A 19,475-nucleotide genomic window follows, 5' to 3' on the forward strand; every position below is an offset into this window, starting at 1 on the left:
ATCTAAATACACAGCACAACAAACGTTATTTGTTGTGGGAAAAATATAAAATCACAGATATTAAAATAGTATGTGTTATAATGTTCATTGCTTATTCATTACTATTGGTAAATTGGGTTTTTCTTTCCAAACAAAAATGTTCTGTGTCAGATGATACAGTACTTTTACATGTATTAATCACTAAGAGCCGGATAGAGTTGATTGATTTATGAAGTACAGACAACATCAAACACGTTTTGATGAACGATGTAATAACAGGTGAGAGATTACGCTCTAGAACGATTATACTGTTGTGACGTCACACATAGTAAAATACCATTTCGATTTATGACAAATTTGTGTTCTGTTGAAGGGAACATTTCAGTCATGTCAAACTGCTTAGGTGAAATCATGTCAAACTGCTTTCGTTTTGCTTAGCTGAACGATATTCATAGACAAATGGGGACACAGGTAAGTAATAATTTAACAAGACTGTTTCATGTTGTGAATTTATGGCTATCCAAATTGTCATATTAATGGCATTCTTTAAAAACTTTACTGCAAATTCAGGGTCTAATCACTGACAACAATTGCCGTAATTTGCATGGTCATTTTCCAGGAGCCCCCCTCCATGGATCTTCCCTCCTACAACAGCCATAATGAAAGGGGCAAGTCAACCACTGAGAAGTTCCTTCCCAGAGCAGAGGTGGTCAGGTCCAAACTCATCCAGAGCTTCTATCTGCTGGACCAGTTACAGGAGGAGCAGAGAGGAAGCCCCAAATACTGCACCAATGATGTTTTAGGTAGCCCACAGTAATGACAAAGCTTCCTATTTGGTCTGAATGAAATCGGCCTCAGTTGTTTTGAGATTAGAGGTGTTTGTCTGTGAAGAGATTTGTAGAAGTATGTTTACTTCAGATGATTACACACTTTGGTCCTGCTTGGCCTACACTTTACAATACAGGAAAACTGTGATTGTATTGTGTGTATTGTTTTTAAGAAGGCATTGCTAAATAACAAGGATGCTTATCTCGTGTCTCTGTCTGTCTGTCTGTCTGTCTGTCTGTCTGTCTGTCTGTCTGTCTGTCTGTCTGTCTGTCTGTCTGTCTGTCTGTCTGTCTGTCTGTCTGTCTGTCTGTCTGTCTGTCTGTCTGTCTGTCTGTCTGTCTGTGTGTGTCTGTGTGTGTGTGTGTGTGTGTGTGTGTGTGTGTGTGTGTGTGTGTGTGTGTGTGTGTGTGTGTGTGTGTGTGTGTGTGTGTGTGTGTGTGTATTTGTGTGTGTATTTGACAGACGAGGAGAACTACACCAGTCTGATGGGGAAGGACACACACCAGCTGGTGCGCTTCGAGATCTCCCCCCAGAGGGACAGCACCATCACCATGGACCGCCGTCGCCAGGGACGACTGGAGAACCTCCATGCCAACTATCCGCCCTTGAACATGTTTGCCCACTGGATTCTAGAGAGTATCCTTACACCCAGTCCTGAATGGAAAACCAAAGCCTTGGGTTTTAGTTGTACCTGTAAATGTAATGGAACTGCAGTGACGTAAAGTGATTAACCCTATAGATGCAAGCCATTTCAAAACAAACCCTAAACAAACTCTACATATATATATATATATATATATATATATATATAACACTTTGGGGGGGTGGTTTCTACTACAGTGATGTACTTAAGACTCATGTATGTCTTTTTTGTTGTTATTTGGGCTCAAGAGGTTTTCAATGTTTTTCATGATTATTCATAGGAACATTAAAGTGAACAACTGTTGTCTCAGGAAATAGCTTTGCACATATTCCTTTCAAGTGTGCTGTTTACTTGACAGAATTCTCAAGGTAAAATATTTATGAATATCATTGTCATCCTCATCATTCTGAACACCATTGTATTGGAGATACAAGCAGGTAAAAAAAATCTAAGTCTCTCATCATATCAATTCAATATCAAATAATCATTCTCATTTGTAATGCATTTTATCCCCATATTTCCACAGCCGGGTCTATGAGCATTGACTGGAATTTTCAATGACATAAGATGTTTCACTACGTAGATTGAATGCCTACTATATTTCAAAGTGTACGGTCCGGGTCTGTTAGTGCTCCAGTCCCCCCTGTCATAGTTAGCAACAGAGGACATGGAAAGCATGTTATTTCCCGTAGAAATGGTTGTGTGGTCAATGTAAGTAACCTAATTTATGTTCCTCTAACTCCCCTGAATACCACTGTCATCCCAGCGATAACTCTGTCAGCAGATAGCGGTTAGCTCGACCAGTGCAATTAGTTCCTATGTGAATTCCACAAATGGATACCCCCTCGGTTTTCAAATCAATTAGAGGGCTTGGGCTGTTGCATATGAACGTCATGTCAAAGATGGACCTTCTTGATTTCTGGGTGCATGACACCTACCCTGATATTCTGTTCCTCACAAAGACCTGGCTCAGTGGTCTGATTATGAATACGGACATTGGAATTGGGGATTACAACATCTTCAGGTGTGATATCCTGAAAAAAAGACTGAGGGGTGGCTACACATGTGAAATCAATGCATGTTCTCTAAGTGTCACTATCCACAAAAAGTGTGAGTGTTTGGTTATAGATGTGGCTTTATGCCAAAATACTAACTTGTTTGTAGCAGGGATTTACTGCCGTCCTGCTGCATTGGCGGATGCTGTTGGTACTATTTCTGAGTATTTATAACATTTTATGTAATCTGAATTAGTTATGTTAGAAGATTTGAACCTGGATTGGCTTAACATGGCCTCTGATCATTTGAAGAATATTTGTCTGGACTATAACCTGACTCAACTAATCTCCAAACCTACACTGATTCATGTAAGAAACCCAGCAAAGTCCTCGCTGATTAACCTAATTTTGACAAATAGCTCCCACAAGTTCTTAATAAGTGACGATTTGCTAATGACATCAGTGATCATTGCACGTATTAGAGATACGAAACAAAACACTTTGATCTTCATATAATTATGAAGATGAATTTAAAAAACTTAACTCCCCAAGTATCTCTTCAAGTTACTACTGTATGTTTTGCTCTGAGCTTTCCTCTATCGGCTACATGCCTGACCCTAAACTGGCTCTATAACTTTTTTCATCAATTTTTATACTGTGTCTCTGGCAGACAAACTGACTCGGTAGCTGATTGCCAGCATTTCAGGCAATTGAAAAATAGATACACTTCCTTAATTAAGAAAGCTAAATCAAGCTACTTTCTAAGTTCTATCTCAGACTCTGCTGGTGAGCCGTACAATTTTGGGAAAACAGTTAATGCGCTGAAACGTGGAAATTCCTCTCCTTCCCTGCCTAAGCAAATCGCGTCAGACTGGCGTCATTACTGAGAAAAATGAGATAAGTGATGCTTTTACTCAGCCTTTTATCTCGGCAGGCTTTTTATTTGAAATAAATGGTGGTTTAACTGACCCTTGGTCAGTTAGTTGACTGCTCTTCCCTCTCCCAACCTCCAGTAGGCGCAATGAGAGATCAGTCAACTTCTAGTGAATCTTTGTTTTAATTTCAACAATTTTCTACTGAGATGTGCATGATGTGTACATTTTTTAATTTTTTTTAATCCACTGGGGCTGATTTGCTTAATCCTTTCTTGCTGCATCTTTCTTCTACCCTGATTGCGGAATCATTGAAATATTTTATCTTGGGTGCTGTTCCTAGGGTTTGGAAGGCTGCCCATGCGCACCATCTCAAAGGTGGTAACCCTTCCGACATTAATAACTATCACCCAATCTCAAAACTATTTTTCCTGGCAATTATTATTTTTTTTTTTATCAACACTCAGCTTAGATCTTTCTTCACTTCAAAATGTATTCTAAGGTTTGCAGATGATTTATCTTTGCTTTAGCCAACTCATTGATTGTTGTTGGCTGGACAAGAAGCAGACCTGGCAACCTGACTATTCTTTCTGCCCAAGAGGTGTTTGACAACATGGACCCCAATCTGGAGATTGTGAAATTGGTTCTGGAAATGTTGGACTGGAGCATCCTGGCCATCTTCTTCCTGGAGATCGTATTGAAGTGGTTGGACAACTTCTGGAACTTCTGGAAAAGCACCTGGAATATCTTTGATTTTGCTGTTACCATGCTGGTAAGAGTCAAACCAGCAAAGAATTGAATAATGAGTTATCTCCATGTGAATGTACTGTAGATGCAATGTAGATAGATGCACATAAATAAATACAAACCTATATATAGGCCTATTCATTATGTATTATACATACAGTGCCTTCAGAAAGTATTCAAACCCCTTGACATTTTCCACATTTTGTTGTGTTACAGCCAGAATTTAAAATAGATTAAATTGAGATTTTGTGCCTACACACACAATACCCCATCATGTCAAAGTGGAATTATGTTTGTAGACATTTTTACCAATGCAGCCTAAAACCCCAAACAGCAAGCAATGCAGATGTAGAAGCACGGTGGCTAGAAAAAACTCCCTAGAAAGGCAGGAACCTAGGAAGAAACCTAGAGAGGAACCATGCTCTGAGGGGTGGCCAGTTGTCACGACTCCCGCCGAAGTCGACCCCTCTCCTTGTTCGGGCGGCGTTCGGCGGTCGACGTCACCGGCTTACTAGTTGCCACCGATCCATGTTTCACAGTTCGTTTGGTTTTGTCTTTATTGTGTACACCTGTTTTGATTTTCCCTAATTATGTTCATTATTTAAACCTCTGCATTTCCTGTTTGTCTTGTCGGTGATTGTTTGTCTGTTTTGTGTAGTTGGAGGTGTTTCTCCAAACTATGTATTTTGATGAGAAGATTGATTGAATATTTTAGTAAACACGTTTGTTTACCTTTATCCCTGTGTCCTGCACTTGACTCCTCCACTTCTCTAAGAAAATCATTACACCAGTCCTATTCTGGCTGTGCCGGGTGGAGATAACAGTACATGACCAAGATGTTCAAACGTTCATAGATGACCAGCAGGGTCAAATAATAATAATCACAGTGGTTGTAGAGGGTGCAACAGGTCAGCATCTCAGGAGTAAATGTCAATTGGCTTTTCATAGCCGATCATTTAGAGTTAGAGACAGTAGGTGCGGCAGAGAGAGTCGAAAACAGCAGGTCCGGAACAAGGTAGCACGTTCGGTGAACAGGTCAGGGTTCCATAGCCGCAGGCAGAACAGTTGAGACTGAGGCAGCAGCACGACCAGGTGGACTGGGGACAGCAAGGAGTCATCAGGCCAGGTAGTCCTGAGGCATGGTCCTAGGGCTCAGGTCCTCCGAGAGAAGAGAAAGAGAGAGAGAATTAGAGGGAGCCTACTTAAATTCACACAGGACACCGGATAAGACAGGAGAAATACTCCAGATATAACAGACTGACCCTAGCCCCCCGACACAACCTATTGCAGCATAATTACTGGAGGCTGAGACAGGAGGGGTCAGGAGACCCCGTGGCCCCGTCCGACTACACCCCCCGGACAGGGCCAACCAGGTAGGATATAACCCCACCCACTTTGCCAAACCACAGCCCCCACACCACTAGAGGGAACTTCAACCACCAACTTACTACCCTGAGACAAGGCCGAGTATAGCCCACGAAGATCTCCCCCACGGCACAAACCCGAGGGGGGCACCAACCCGGACAGGAAGATCACATCAGAGACTCAACCCACTCAAGTGACGCCCCCCTCCTAGGGACGGCATGGAATTGCACCAGTAAGCAAGTGACTCAGCCCCCGTAATAGGGTTAGAGGCAGAGAATCCCAGTGGAGAGAGGGGAACCGGCCAGGCAGAGACAGCAAGGGTGGTTCTTCGCTCCAGTGCCTTTCCGTTCACCTTCACACCCCTGGGCCAGGCTACACTCAATCATAGGACCTACTGAAGAGATGAGTTTCCAATAAAGACTTAAAGGTCGAGAGAGTCTGCGTCTCTACACTCCACCCTGCTGCCTGACCTGCACCCTCCCTGCTGCCTGGCCTGCACCCTCTCTCATTGTGGAGCTAGAGGAGTTAGAAACCATACTAAGTTGCATGGACTCACTGTGTGTAACAGTGTTTAACATGATGTTGGAATGAACACCTCATTTCCTTACCCCACACATATAATTATCTGTAAGGTCCCTCAGTCGAGCAGTGAATTCTAAACCCAGATTCAGCCACAAACATCAGGGAGGTTTTCCAATGACGAATCAAAGATCAGGAAGGTTTTCCAATGCTTCGCAAAGAAGGGGGTCTATTGGTAAAAATAAAGAAAGCAGACGTTGCATATCGTTTTGAGCATGTTGAAGTTATGGTTTATCAATACACCCAGTAAGTACAAAGATACAGGCATCCTTCCTAACTCAGTTGCCAGAGAGGAAGGAAACCGCTCTGGGATTTCACCATGACACCAATGGTGACTTTAAAACAGTAACTGAGTTTAATGGCTGTGATAGGAGAAAGCTGAGGATGGATCAACAACATTGTAGTTAATCCACAATACTAACCTAATTGACAGAGTGAAAAGAAGGAAGTCTGTACAGAATACAAATATTCAGAAATATCCTGTTTGCAACAAGGCACTAAAGTAATACTGCAAAAATTGTGTCAAAGCAATTAACTTTTTGTCCTGAATACAAAGCATTATGTTTGGGGCAAATCCAATACAACACATTACTGAGTACCACTCTCCATATTTTCAAGCACAGTGGTGGCTGCATCATGTTATGGGTACGCGTGTAATAGTTAAGGAATGGGGAGTTTTTCAGAATATAAAATAAGGCTGAATGGAGCTAAGCACAGGCAAAATCCTAGAGGAACACCTGGTTCAGTCTGCTTTCCACCAGACACTGGGAGATTAATTCATCTTTCACCAGGACAATTCAGCGGGACAATAACGTAAAACACAAGGCCAAATCTACACTGGAGTTGCAGTGAAAGTTCCTGCGTGGCCAAGTTACAGTTTTGACTTAAAATCATCTTGAAAATCTATGGAAAGACTTGAAAATGGCTGTCTAGCAATGATCAACAACCAACTTGACTTAGCTTATATAATTTTATATTGTACAATCCAGGCACGCAAAGCTCTTAGAGACTTACCCAGAAAGACTAATTTCTGCCAAAGGTGATTCTATGTATTAACTCAGGGGTGTGGATACTTATAAAAATGAGATATTTCTGTATTTCATTGTAGATAAATGTGCAGCAATTTCTAAAAACATGTTTTCACTTTGTCATGATGGGATATTTTGTGTAGATGGGTGAGAAAAAAATAGATATTTCATCAATTTTGAATTCAGGCTGTAACACAACAAATGGAATCCGTGAATGGATGTGAATACTTTCTGAAGGCACTGTACATACAAGTCCAAATCCCAGTTACAGTACTCAGGTTACCTCTCTCTCCTCCCCCAGTCTGTTATACCAGAGATCGTGAAGGTCTTCAAAGGGGTGGACACTGACGACTTGGAGATTGTGGCACTCCTAAAGAAGTTCCGTATCCTCCGCTCCCTGAAAATTATCTCTAAATTCAGGCAGATCCGCCTTATCGTGTTGGCCATCTCCAAAGCTTTCAAGGTAGGGAACCAACCATAGAATAATAATTATACTGTAATTCTATGTCTATGGATCCAACAGTTTTACACTCCCTCTGTATTGGTGTCAGCATTTATTGTGCAGTTAGAGACTGAGTGATACAGACTTTGGGAGTCGGACAAACATGAGTGACAAATTTTTCAAAGGTACGTGTGTACGAAAAGGACTCAACCTTGCTTGTCAGTTTTCACGCAAAGGTTGGCATTTATCAATTTCAACTTGACAGGAAAGTGTAAGTATTAGGGTAGCCTAGTGGTTAGAGCGTTGGGCTAGTAACCGAAAGGTTGCATAGTTCAAATCCCTGAGCTGAAAAAGTACAAATCTGTCGTTCTGAACAAGGCAGTTAACCCACTGTTTCTAGGCCGTCATTGAAAATAAGAACTTGTTCTTAACTGACTTGCCTAGTTAAATAAAGGTAAAAAAATCTCCACGTTCAGCTCATGCATACACTCAACATCTAATGGTTGATCAGTTGTATTGCAAGCAAATATAGTTATTTTTTGGGAAATGGAAGTGTTTGATGCATGGGAAATATAGAAATAGTAGACTAATAAAAACATTAAAAGGTAAGCCTAATGATAAAACATGCATTTGCTGTAAGTAGATCGCATTGCAGCAATTAGCCTAATATGTTTCTTTTACTTGTATTATATAGGCCTAAATCATAATCATATTGCAGGGCATCTCTCCTTTCTGACATGACTTGCTTATTTCCGCTACACAACAAATTAGGCTAACATTTATCCATCGCTCAATAGCCAAGCATGCTTGAAAGTAATTAGTAGCCTACTTAAAATAATTGTGTGATAAGAGAGTGACATCATGGCCTGTAATCTCAGAGTTTATCCCAAGGCTGGAGATTATACCAAGACTGTATCATTTATTTTTAAATTGTTCAAAATGGCAATCAACCCTCCAGAATGCGCAGCCAGTATTTGGCACTTGCTATAGATGGCATGCATTTTTAGTTTGAAAAAGTCACTGCAAAGGATTTAAACACTCTGCTCATGGCCCAGTTCCAACATGTCCAAATTATACAGCAAATGAGAGCGTTTTTGTCAACATAAAAGGTGAATGGATGACGTTTTTCAGGCGGGTATGTGTCTGATTTATCAATGAAAACATGCATATATGTTGTGTGTGACAGTTTGATGAATCCCAATAATTTGTTGTGCACTTAAATCCTAGAATCTCTATGTACGCCAGATTTTAGTGAGACATTTACACAGGGTTGATAAATGAGGCCCCAGGCAGGTAACATGGTAACATGGTCAACTTCTATTATCACATATGACTGCCAAGCACTTCTGGATATCAGATTGACAGTTACTAACCTCGATTTCAACTTCAAATACGACTTCAACTCAGACTCAGCTGTTCCACTGCTCATACTGGACCATATTTCTTTGTTCCATGGGCTACCAAAACGTGGGAGACGAGGTGGAGTCCTGGTGAAATTGAGGCGAAGAGAAAAACTGAAAGGCTTTCCGGTCTGTTCTATTGGCAAATGTCTAGTCACTCGAGAATAAGATGGATGAGCTTCGTTCCAGAGTCTCCTATTATAGAGACTTTAAAAGCTGCAATATATGTCTTACTGAAATATCACATTTACATAAGTATTCAGACCCTTTATTCAGTACTTTGTTGAAGCACCTTTTGGCAGCGATTACAATCTTCTTGGGTATGACGCTACAAGCGTGGCACTGTATTTGGGGAGTTTCTCCCACTCTTCTCTGCAGATCCTCTCAAGTTCTGTCAGGTTGGACTGCTCAGTTATTTTCAGGGATGTTCGATCTGGTTCAAGTCCGGGCTCTGGCTGGGACACTCAAGGACTTTCAGAGAATTGTCCCTAAAGCCACTCCTGCATTGTCTTGGCTGTGTGCTTACGGTTGTTGTCCTGTTGGAAGGTGAACCTTCGCCCCAGTCTGAGGTCTTGAGTGCTCTGGAGCAGGTTTTCATCAAGGATATCTCTGAAATTTCCTCCATTTAACTTTCCCTCGATCCTGACTAGTCTCCCAGTCCCTGCCACTAAAAAACATCCCAACGTAGGGATGGTGCCAGGTTTCCTCCAGACGTGAGGCTTGGAATTCAGGCCAAAGAGTTCAATCTTGGTTTCATTAGACCAGAGAATCTTGTTTCTCATGGTCTGAAAGTTTTTCAAGTGCCTTTTGGAAAACTCCAAGTGGGCTGTCATGTGCCTTTTACTGACAGGTGTGTGCCTTTCCAAATTAATTGATGACAGGTGGACTCCAATCAAGTTGTAGAAACATCTCAAGGATGATCAATGGAAACAGGATGCACCTGAGCTAAATTGAGTCTCATAGCAAAGGGTCTGAATACTTATTTAAATAAGGTATCTGTTTTTATTTGTAATAAATTTGCAAAAAAATTCTAAAAACCTATTTTTTCTTTGTCATTATGGGGTATTGTGTGTAGATTGATGAGCAATAAAATTATTTTAAAATTAGAATAAAGCTGTAACATAACAAAATGTGGAAAAAGTCAAGGGGGTTGAATAGTTTCCGGATGCACTGTACATACCATATACACACTCTATAACAAGTGCGTTGAGAGTCGGGAAGCAAGTTCATGAAGTGAGTGTTTCAATAAATAAACGCAACTAAATACAAAACAAGAAACACAAACAACATACCGACATGACACTGGAACAGAAACTATAACGCCTGGGGAAGGAACCAAATGTAGTGACATATATAGGGAAGGTAATCAGGGAAGTGATGGAGTCCAGGTGAGTCTGATGACGCGCAGGTGCGCGTAACGATGGTAACAAGTGTGCGCCATAACGAGCAGCCTGGTGACCTAGAGGCCGGAGAGGGAGCACACACTACATGGTCACTCCCACACATTCACATACACTACACACGGATACCGACACAACACAAACACACATGCATACTCACAGACTCTTTATTTTACTCATATGATTATCTATCTGGATGCCTAGTCGCGTTACCCTGCCTTTATGTACATACACTATATATACAAAATGTGGACACCCCTTGAAATTTGTGAATTTGGCTATTTCAGTCACACCCGTTGCTAACAGGAGTATAAAATCGAGCACACAACCATGCAATTTCCATAGACAATCATTGGCAGTAGAATGGCCTCACTGAAAAGCTCAATGACTTTAAACGTGGCACCATCATAGGATGCCACCTTTCCAACAAGTCAGTTCATCAAATTTCTTCCCTGCTAGAGCTGTCCCGGTCAACTGTAAGTGCTGTTATTGTGAAGTGGAAATGTCTAGGAGCAACAACGGCTCAGAAGCAAAGTGGTAGGCCACAGAACAGAACCCCGAATGCTGAAACACGTAACGCGTAAAACTTGTCTGTCCTCAGTTGCAGCACTCACTACCAAGGTCCAAACTGCTTCTGGAAGCTTCTGGAAGCAATGTCAGCACAAGAACTGTTCGTCGGGAGCTTCATGAAATGGGTTTCCATGGCCGAGTAGCCGCACTAGCCTAAGATCACCATGCTCAATGCCAAACGTCGGCTGGAGTGATATAAAGCTTGCCGCCATTGGACTCTGGAGCAGTGAAAATGCATTCTGTGGAGTGATGAATCACGCTTCACCATCTGGCAGTCAGACGGACAAATCCGTGTTTGGCAGATTCCAGGAGAACGCTACCTGCCCCAATGCATAGTGCCAACTGTACAGTTTGGTGGAGGTGGAATAATGGTCTGGGGCTGTTTTTCATGGTTTGGGCTAGGTCCCTTAGTTCCACTGAAGGGAATCTTAAACACTACAGTATACAATGACGTTCTAGACAATTCTGTACTCCCAACTTTGTGGCAACAGTTTGGGGAAGGCCCTTTCCTGTTTCAGCATGACAATGCCCTGTATACAAAGCGAGGACCATACAGAAATGGTTTGTCGAGATCGGTGGGGAAGAACTTGACTGGCCTGCACAGAGCCCTGACTTCAACCCCATCGAACACCTTTGGGATGAATTAGAACACCGACTGCGAGCCAGGCCTAATCGGCCAACATCAGTGCCCGACCTAAGTAATGCTCTTGTGGCTGAATGGAAGCAAGTCCCCGCAGCAATGTTCCAACATCTAGTGGAAAGCATCCCAGAAGAGTGGAGGCTGTTATAGCAGAAAAGGGGGGATTAACTCCATATTAATGCCCATGATTTTGGAATGAGATGTTTGACGAGCAAGTATCCACATACTTTTGGTCATGTAGTGTATTTACCTGAAATACATCATACCTCTTCACATTGATCTGGTACTGGTACTCCCTGTATATAGCTCCACATTGATCTGGTACTGGTACTCCCTGTATATAGCTCCACATAGATCTGGTACTGGAACTCCCTGTATATAGCTCCACATTGATCTGGTACTGGTACTCCCTGTATATAGCTCCACATTGATCTGGTACTGGTACTCCCTGTATATAGCTCCACATTGATCTGGTACTGGTACTTCCTGTATATAGCTCCACATTGATCTGGTACTGGAACTCCCTGTATATAGCTCCAAATTGATCTGGTACTGGTACTCCCTGTATATAGATCCACATTGATCTGGTACTGGTACTCCCTGTATATAGCTCCACATTGATTTGGTACTGGTACTTCCTGTATATAGCTCCACATTGATTTGGTGCTGGTACTCTCTGTATATAGCTCCACATTGATCCGGTGCTGGTACTTCCTGTATATAGCTCCACATTGATCTGGTGCTGGTACTTCCTGTATATAGCTCCACATTGATCTGGTACTTCCTGTATATAGCTCCACATTGATCTGGTACTGGTACTTCCTGTATATAGCTCCACATTGATCTGGTACTGGTACTTCCTGTATATAGCTCCACATTGATCTGGTACTGGTACTTCCTGTATATAGATCCACATTGATCTGGTACTGGTACTCCCTATATATAGCTCCACATTGATCTGGTACTGGTACTTCCTGTATATAGCTCCACATTGATCTGGTGCTGGTACTCTCTGTATATAGCTCCACATTGATCCGGTGCTGGTACTTCCTGTATATAGCTCCACATTGATCTGGTACTGGTACTTCCTGTATATAGCTCCACATTGATCCGGTACTGGTACTTCCTGTATATAGCTCCACATTGATCTGGTACTGGTACTTCCTGTATATAGCTCCACATTGATCTGGTACTGGTACTTCCTGTATATAGCTCCACATTGATCTGGTACTGGTACTTCCTGTATATAGCTCCACATTGATCTGGTGCTGGTACTCTCTGTATATAGCTCCACATTGATCCGGTGCTGGTACTTCCTGTATATAGCTCCACATTGATCTGGTGCTGGTACTTCCTGTACGTAGCTCCATTCTTGTGTATTTTATTTGATTCCTTGTGTTAGTTACTATTTTATTTTGTATTATTATTTTTAAAGGTTCGTAAGCAAGCATTTCACTGTAAAGTCTATACCAGTCGAATGTAATACATATGATTTGATTAGTCCTACCTGTATACATGTGTGGTCCTTTTGTGACCAGATGGAACATAGAAATGGTCCCACTGTTATGAAGTGCCTCTATTCTATACTATTCTACAGAAGGACGACAAAATATCTCTGTGTGTTTACAGGCTATGACCTTCATCTTCTTACTGCTGCTGGTGTTTGCTTATATCTTCGCTGTGGTTGGAGTCATCCTGTTCGAGAGTTACACTCGCTCCAACGTCGAGGGCCTGGTCTACAATATGAACTTTAAGTGTGTGACATTTGCTCTTACTATGAAAGCTTGATTTCTTTGGAAGTATTTAACAGTAGTATTTCTCTCATTCTCAGTTATGATAAGATAATATGATATTAATGTGAACAGTGGTCATTGAGAAACATTACATTTTCCTAAATCTCAGGCCTTCAAGAGTAGAATGCAAACACTTGATATTACATTACAGATAAGGTTAGAGTCCAACCAGTCAGAATCCATTTCTGTTAAGGAACAAAACCTACAGCCATGTTACATCTTTGAAGATTTTTGACACATTTTCATGAACTTTCATCATCTCCCAGAGATATCTACAACTCCTTCATCACCCTCTTCATCCTCTTCACCATGGATCACTGGTACGCTCTGCTCGCCGACACCCGCAAAGTTCCAGAACTGGACAAAGCCATATGTGGCCTATACATCATCCTCTGGCTCCTCATAGGCTCCTTCGTATTCCGCAATATCTTTGTGGGTATTATGGGTAGGTACTTCCCCGTAATGCTTTGATAAAGAGCATCCATTTAGCTATTTCATTTTCTTTTTTTATATTCTCAGACTTGACTGTTTGTGGGTCTTTATCTTTTATCTAGATATTTCACATTAAAATGGAAATTAAAAACGTTCTCTAACTTTGTGGGCCAGTTTGATATAAAACGGTTTTATATCATACTGTTCCAATGTCCATACTACTTGCATAAATACTACTGAGCATGCAGTCTAAGTGGTATGCTAATGTGATAATGCTCAGATATTTTTTAACTAATTGTCTGTTTCCTTTTTGTCCATCCAGTGAATAACTTCCAGGCCATCCGGAGTGACCTCTCTAAAGAGGTACAGCAGATTGAGATCCAGGCCAAAGCTGATCTCTTTAAAGCTGAGATCATAAACAGGTGAGGGTGATGTTCTATTGGATTCTACAAACCGGTGTGATTGGCGAATAAGACGTAGCATTACAGTAAAGAAATGAAAGTATTATCTTTTTCAAGATAGAATGTCTTTGATGTTCACCATTACTTTCTGGGCCAATATGTGAGAAACTAACCTGTATATTACAGTGAGGGAAAAAGGTATTTGATCCCCTGCTGATTTTGTACGTTTGCCCACTGACAAAGAAATGATCAGTCTATGCAAATCGATTTATTTAACATTTTTGACATGCGTTTTTCTGGATTTTTTTGTTGTTATTCTGTCTCTCACTGTTCAAATAAACCTACCATTAAAATTATAGACTGATCATTTCTTTGTCAGTGGGCAAACGTACAAAATCAGCAGGGGATCAAATACTTTTTTCCCTCACTGTACCTTTGTTTAGATAAAATATGTTCATGTCATGTCTTTTGACAAATATCTTGAAAAATTTATGTTTTTGCTTTTCTTTTTGTAGGAGGATAAGTAATTTGAAATTTGCCAGGTAAGACAGTTTCTTTTAACGTTTCATGTACGTTCTCGTCCCTGTCATATCGTAAAATGTATAAAACAATTTGATGTCGACACAATTGAATTCATTTAATTTAAATTCACAATTGAAAAAAGTTCAAGTTAGGTCTAATATATTCAAATATACATTTAGGCTGAGCAAAGTGGCAGAGGGTGATGAAGAGTCATTTTCCACTGAGGATCTACTAAAGTTTACAAGATGTAATATTCCAGAAAAAGGTGGGTTCTTTTCAAACCTAACCACCATTGGGACACCATAATATACTCATCATACTTTGAATAGAGACCATTTCTTTGCGATCTTAGAATGAGACAAAATAGCAATTTATTTTGTCACAGAACAAAGAACATTCCAAGAACCCTATGTTTCTTAGAGCTGAGAGGTTAGAGGTTGTCCTATGGTTATTTTGCATACAACCTTCCCACAGCTTTTTATGAATGGTACAGGATAGTTGCTTTGCTTTGGAACATTCTTAGCACATTTAAGGAACTTGTCACGACTGTCGTAGCGAGGGGACCAAAGTGCAGCGTGGTTGTAGTTCCACATTTATTTAATCCGTGAAACTTTGCAAAACATAAATAACTGAATTGACAAAACAACAAACCGTGACACAGAGAGAAACAAACACTACTCAAAATATAATAACCCAGGAAGAAAAACCCCTACTTAAATATGATCTCCAATTAGAGACAACGAGGACCAGCTGCCTCCAATTGGAGATCAACCCCAAAAAAACAACATAGAAATAGAAAACTAGAACTAAACATAGATATAGAAAACATAGGAAAAAAATACAAAACACCCCCTGTCACGCCCTGACCTACTCTACCATAGAAAATAACATTTTACTATGGTCAGGACGTGACAGAACTTGACAAAAAAACTTTATTTCATTACTTTAACAGAACGTTTCCTAAAAGTTCACACATGGTTACATTTAATTACATTTTTATAATATTCTAAGAATGTTCTCTAAATGGTTTGACATTGGGAATGTTCTCAAATTGTTTAATGTTAAGAAACAATGGTCTTCTGTGGGAATTTCAGTACTTCAGCATAACGTTTCTTACAGGTTTCCTCATGGTTCTATTTAAAGTAATGTCCTTAAATTGTTCAGAGAACTTTAAGAAACAACGATCTTTTGTGGGAATTTCAGTACAGAACATTCTGCACAAGTTCCCATGTGGTTCTATTTAATGTTATATTTTGACTACATTCTGGGAACATTCTCAAAAACGGTGTAACTTAAGCAATGTTCTCAGAACTTTCGGAGAATGTATTTTATGTCTCTTTTATGTCCGTTCTTGGTAATATTCTGGGAATGTTGTAAAGAAAATGGAATTCTAAATGTTACCAAAAACATTACCATCAATAAGCTAAATTCTGTTCTCAGAACATGGAGAAAACTTTCCATAAAAACCACAGAAACTTTCAGAGAACGCTCTAAGAATGTTATTTACATTTACATTCCATTCTCAGCGTCAACAAAACTCTCTAATCCTCCATCTTGTTAAGTGTGTGCAAGATCACACCTACTGTAATTGTAAGCAAACTTTCACTAATAACTAAACAAAACTTTCATAGCATTTAGAGAATGTTCTCAGAATGTTATTTAATTACCTTCAAATAAACTATAATTTCTGTTCTCAGAGAGTTAATAAAATCTCCCAGAAACTCAAGTGAAATGTTTTCAGAATCTCCCTGCAACCAAAAAAATAAACATTCCCATAACAGTCTGAAATGTTTGGTTTTGTTCTAAGAACGTAAAAAAAAAAAAGTTCAGTTTTACCCGTCAGGAAACTTAGGGCTCCGTTCCTGGAAACCAATCTGAAACCAAAAACACACGTTCCCACAACTTCCAAGGAACCAAATTTGTGTCAAAATGTTGGTGATACCCAATAAATCATAGAGAGTACATTTGGAGTGTGTGATGATATTTGGTACAGTACATCAATTCTGTTAAGAATTTTTGTGAACATACCAACATGCCCCGGACACTGAGATCTCATTACTACGATGCACTCTAAAAGAGTAGTCTGGGTCATCATAAAGGCACCAAGCTTAAAACAAACTGAAACAGAGAGGTTATCCCTGGATTCGTTTTCTGCTGCAAACAGTTTTACAGCATTTTTCTGTTTCATGCCCTAATGAACTGGTTTCCTCGTATTACCCCCCTCTGTTAGACTGGGAGTCGTACGTGGAGGAGAACATGAAGGTGATGCAGGAGCAGGAGGAGAACGAGAAGGTCACCTGGCCCCGGGATTCCCTTTTCAGGTACTTTGAGCTGCTGGAGATGCTCCAGCACAACCTGGACGAGAGGAAGAGGCTGCAGAACTTAGCAGGTAAGGAATCACACGGAGGAGGAGGAGTAGTAGTAGTCGTAGTCGTCCCCTCCCGGACTGTATTTAGATGGCGAAGAGACTAAAAGGTTTTGCACGTGGGGTGGGGGCCCCCCAACCAAATCTCTCATAGGGCCCCCAAAAGGCTAGAGATGGCACTGAGTGCAGATGAAGGAGATGAGATAGGGAGAGGAAACTACTTGAGACTATGCACTTTGCAATAGTCTTGATAGCCGAGACTAGTAGAAATGAGTCTGAACTATTGTAACAACAGCTCCCTTCTGAATAGGTTTCTTGTGTTTTTGTTAGATGCCTTAATCATGTAATAAGTATGCCTCATTTTAGAACCTCATATAAAGTACATAATAGACACAGTAGACCTACAAAATGTTTTCTCTCTGTCACTCTCCCTACTCTCTCTGTCTTCTCTGACACAGTTCAGGCTTTGCTAAACCTGCACGACTCATAGGACCCCACATCGACATCTATTCAGAAGAAGAAGAGCCACCATATTTTGAAGAAAATGAAACATGTTTTTTCTCTTCCCAGTATTGTCAGTGTCCATGTTCAATTAGTCATCTAGTTTACCCTGATGTGGAGGGCAGAGAGAGCCAACGATAGCCTGGTTAAACCATACTGAATGCTGCGCTCACCGTTGTTTTACTTCACCTCAGTTTGGATGCCAGGCTAAGGCAATGAGGTCAAATATATTTATTCCTAGTAGTAGTCAACTTGAATGGTCTCACAGTTCCACCCAATATGTAATAGGGGGTACTCTTACACAGTGTCACTGAGCCCCCTGGGAGGTCATGCACCGTGTCCACCACAGTTCCCCTTAAGATTATTCCCTGCCATTTTAGACTGACATGTGACATCTTAGACACATCAAGGTTACATTGGTACTGTCCTATGCAATAGCTGGTGGACAATAACAATTGTTGTTTTTTTAAAAAGAAGGCTACATTAAGTTCTCAGCGCAGAGGTTAATCTCAAAGTAGTTAAGAAATGGCTGCCAGACCTTAGAAAACTTTTGAGAGGAGCCACGGGTGGAATATTTTACCTTCACAAGTTTGAGATGTGCCATAACATCCCTAACTCAGTGAGCATGCGATGGCGGGGTATCGCGCGGGCCAGAAGGGACGAGAAGGCTATGGCCTCTGCTTGGGTAATGCAGAAAGTAATGTCTTCGGGGGCGCCCCAATAATAGGGACAAAAGGGAGTTGGGGCAATTTTTTTATTGCATATATATGAGAAAGTCTCAAAGATAGAGCACCAGAATGGACCTAGTGTCGGGCATGACCAGTACATGTGATACAGAGTGGTGGTTGGCTGATGGCATCTAGAGCAGGTTGGGTCTATTTCTGTTTACAATCTGGTAGGTCTACTCCTGCAAACGTGTAGGCGATGAAATACTTTATAACTGTAGTAACTCATGTCTAATGCAGATAGAGGATGAGTGTATCCTGTCAATTGCAGAATGCCAGGTGATTTCGGAGATCTCGATTCCAAACCCTTCCTCCCATGAACGATTTACATGGTCTGGCAGCCATTTCTCCACTACTTTGAGAGTAACCTCTGCTCTGAGAACTTAATGTAGCCTTGTTTTATAAAAACGTTCTATTGTCCACCAGCTATTGCATAGGATAGTACCAATGTAACCTTGATTGACGCACATGTCTATCTAAGATTGGGACACGCAATATTCTGAATAATGTCATATGGCATAGAAATGTGTCCCTTTATTTAGGGATCCAGGATCAGACCAACTGGTGGGTGGGAGAGATGGGAGGGGAGGCACAGACTAAAGAGACCGGGATGATGTTTGACATGAGTGCTTTTCCATAAGTGGCCACACCAGTTGGTGCTTCCCCCTCTAAGAACGTAGAGACCCAAAAGGTTATCTTGTGAATATTGACAGGCCGGTAGTAATGGAGGAAACTGGGTAGAGCAAGACCCCCCCCCCCCCCCTCCTTTATGTCTTTCCAAAAATGCTTTACGCAACCATGGGATCGTTTTATTCCAAATGAAAGTACATATACACTCAGTGTTCAAAACATCAAGGACACCTGCTCTTTCCATGACACAGACTGACCAGGTGAATCCAGGTGAAAGCTATGATCCCTTATTGATGTCATTTGTTAACTCCACTTCAATCAGTGTAGGTGAAGGGGAGAAGACAGGTTAAAGAAGGATGTTTAAGCCTTGAGACATGGATTGTGTATGTATGTCACTCAGAGGGTGAATGTGCAAGACAAAAAATTGAACGGGGTATGTAGTAGGTACCAGGCACACTGGTTTAAGTGTGTCAAAAACTGCAATGCTTCTAGGTTTTTCAAGCTCAACAGTTTCCCGTGTGTATCAAGATTGGTTCATCATCTAAAGGACATCCAGCCAACTTGACACAACCGCGGGAAGCATTGGAGTCCACGTGGGCCAGCATCCCTGTGGAACGC

General features: G+C 41.1%; 1 protein-coding gene across 1 annotated transcript; it reads left to right on the forward strand.

The window, feature by feature from the left end:
* The first annotated feature begins 207 nt into the window (after positions 1-207).
* On the forward strand, positions 208-17,887 carry LOC106561095 (cation channel sperm-associated protein 2). Its single transcript, XM_082956617.1, has 11 exons — positions 208-782; positions 1,270-1,500; positions 1,819-1,931; positions 3,832-4,089; positions 7,338-7,499; positions 13,118-13,242; positions 13,548-13,726; positions 14,036-14,135; positions 14,630-14,637; positions 16,867-17,025; positions 17,460-17,887. Exons 1-11 carry the CDS (start codon positions 584-586, stop codon positions 17,489-17,491), a joined length of 1,566 nt encoding a protein of 521 aa, XP_082812743.1. The 5' UTR covers positions 208-583; the 3' UTR covers positions 17,492-17,887.
* Positions 17,888-19,475: the final 1,588 nt, after the last annotated feature.

This window comes from Salmo salar, chromosome 10 (genome assembly GCF_965601325.2).
Source record: "Salmo salar chromosome 10, fSalSal1, whole genome shotgun sequence".
NCBI classification, from domain to species: Eukaryota; Metazoa; Chordata; class Actinopteri; order Salmoniformes; family Salmonidae; genus Salmo; species Salmo salar.

Bases quoted from the DNA above. Each gene is read 5' to 3' on its own strand.
- LOC106561095 (XM_082956617.1), top strand. From the start codon at position 584: ATGGTCATTTTCCAGGAGCCCCCCTCCATGGATCTTCCCTCCTACAAC. The intron at 7,500-13,117 runs GTAGGGAACCAA...GTGTGTTTACAG, and splicing joins CCATCTCCAAAGCTTTCAAG to GCTATGACCTTCATCTTCTT. The intron at 13,243-13,547 runs GTGTGTGACATT...ATCATCTCCCAG, and splicing joins GTCTACAATATGAACTTTAA to AGATATCTACAACTCCTTCA.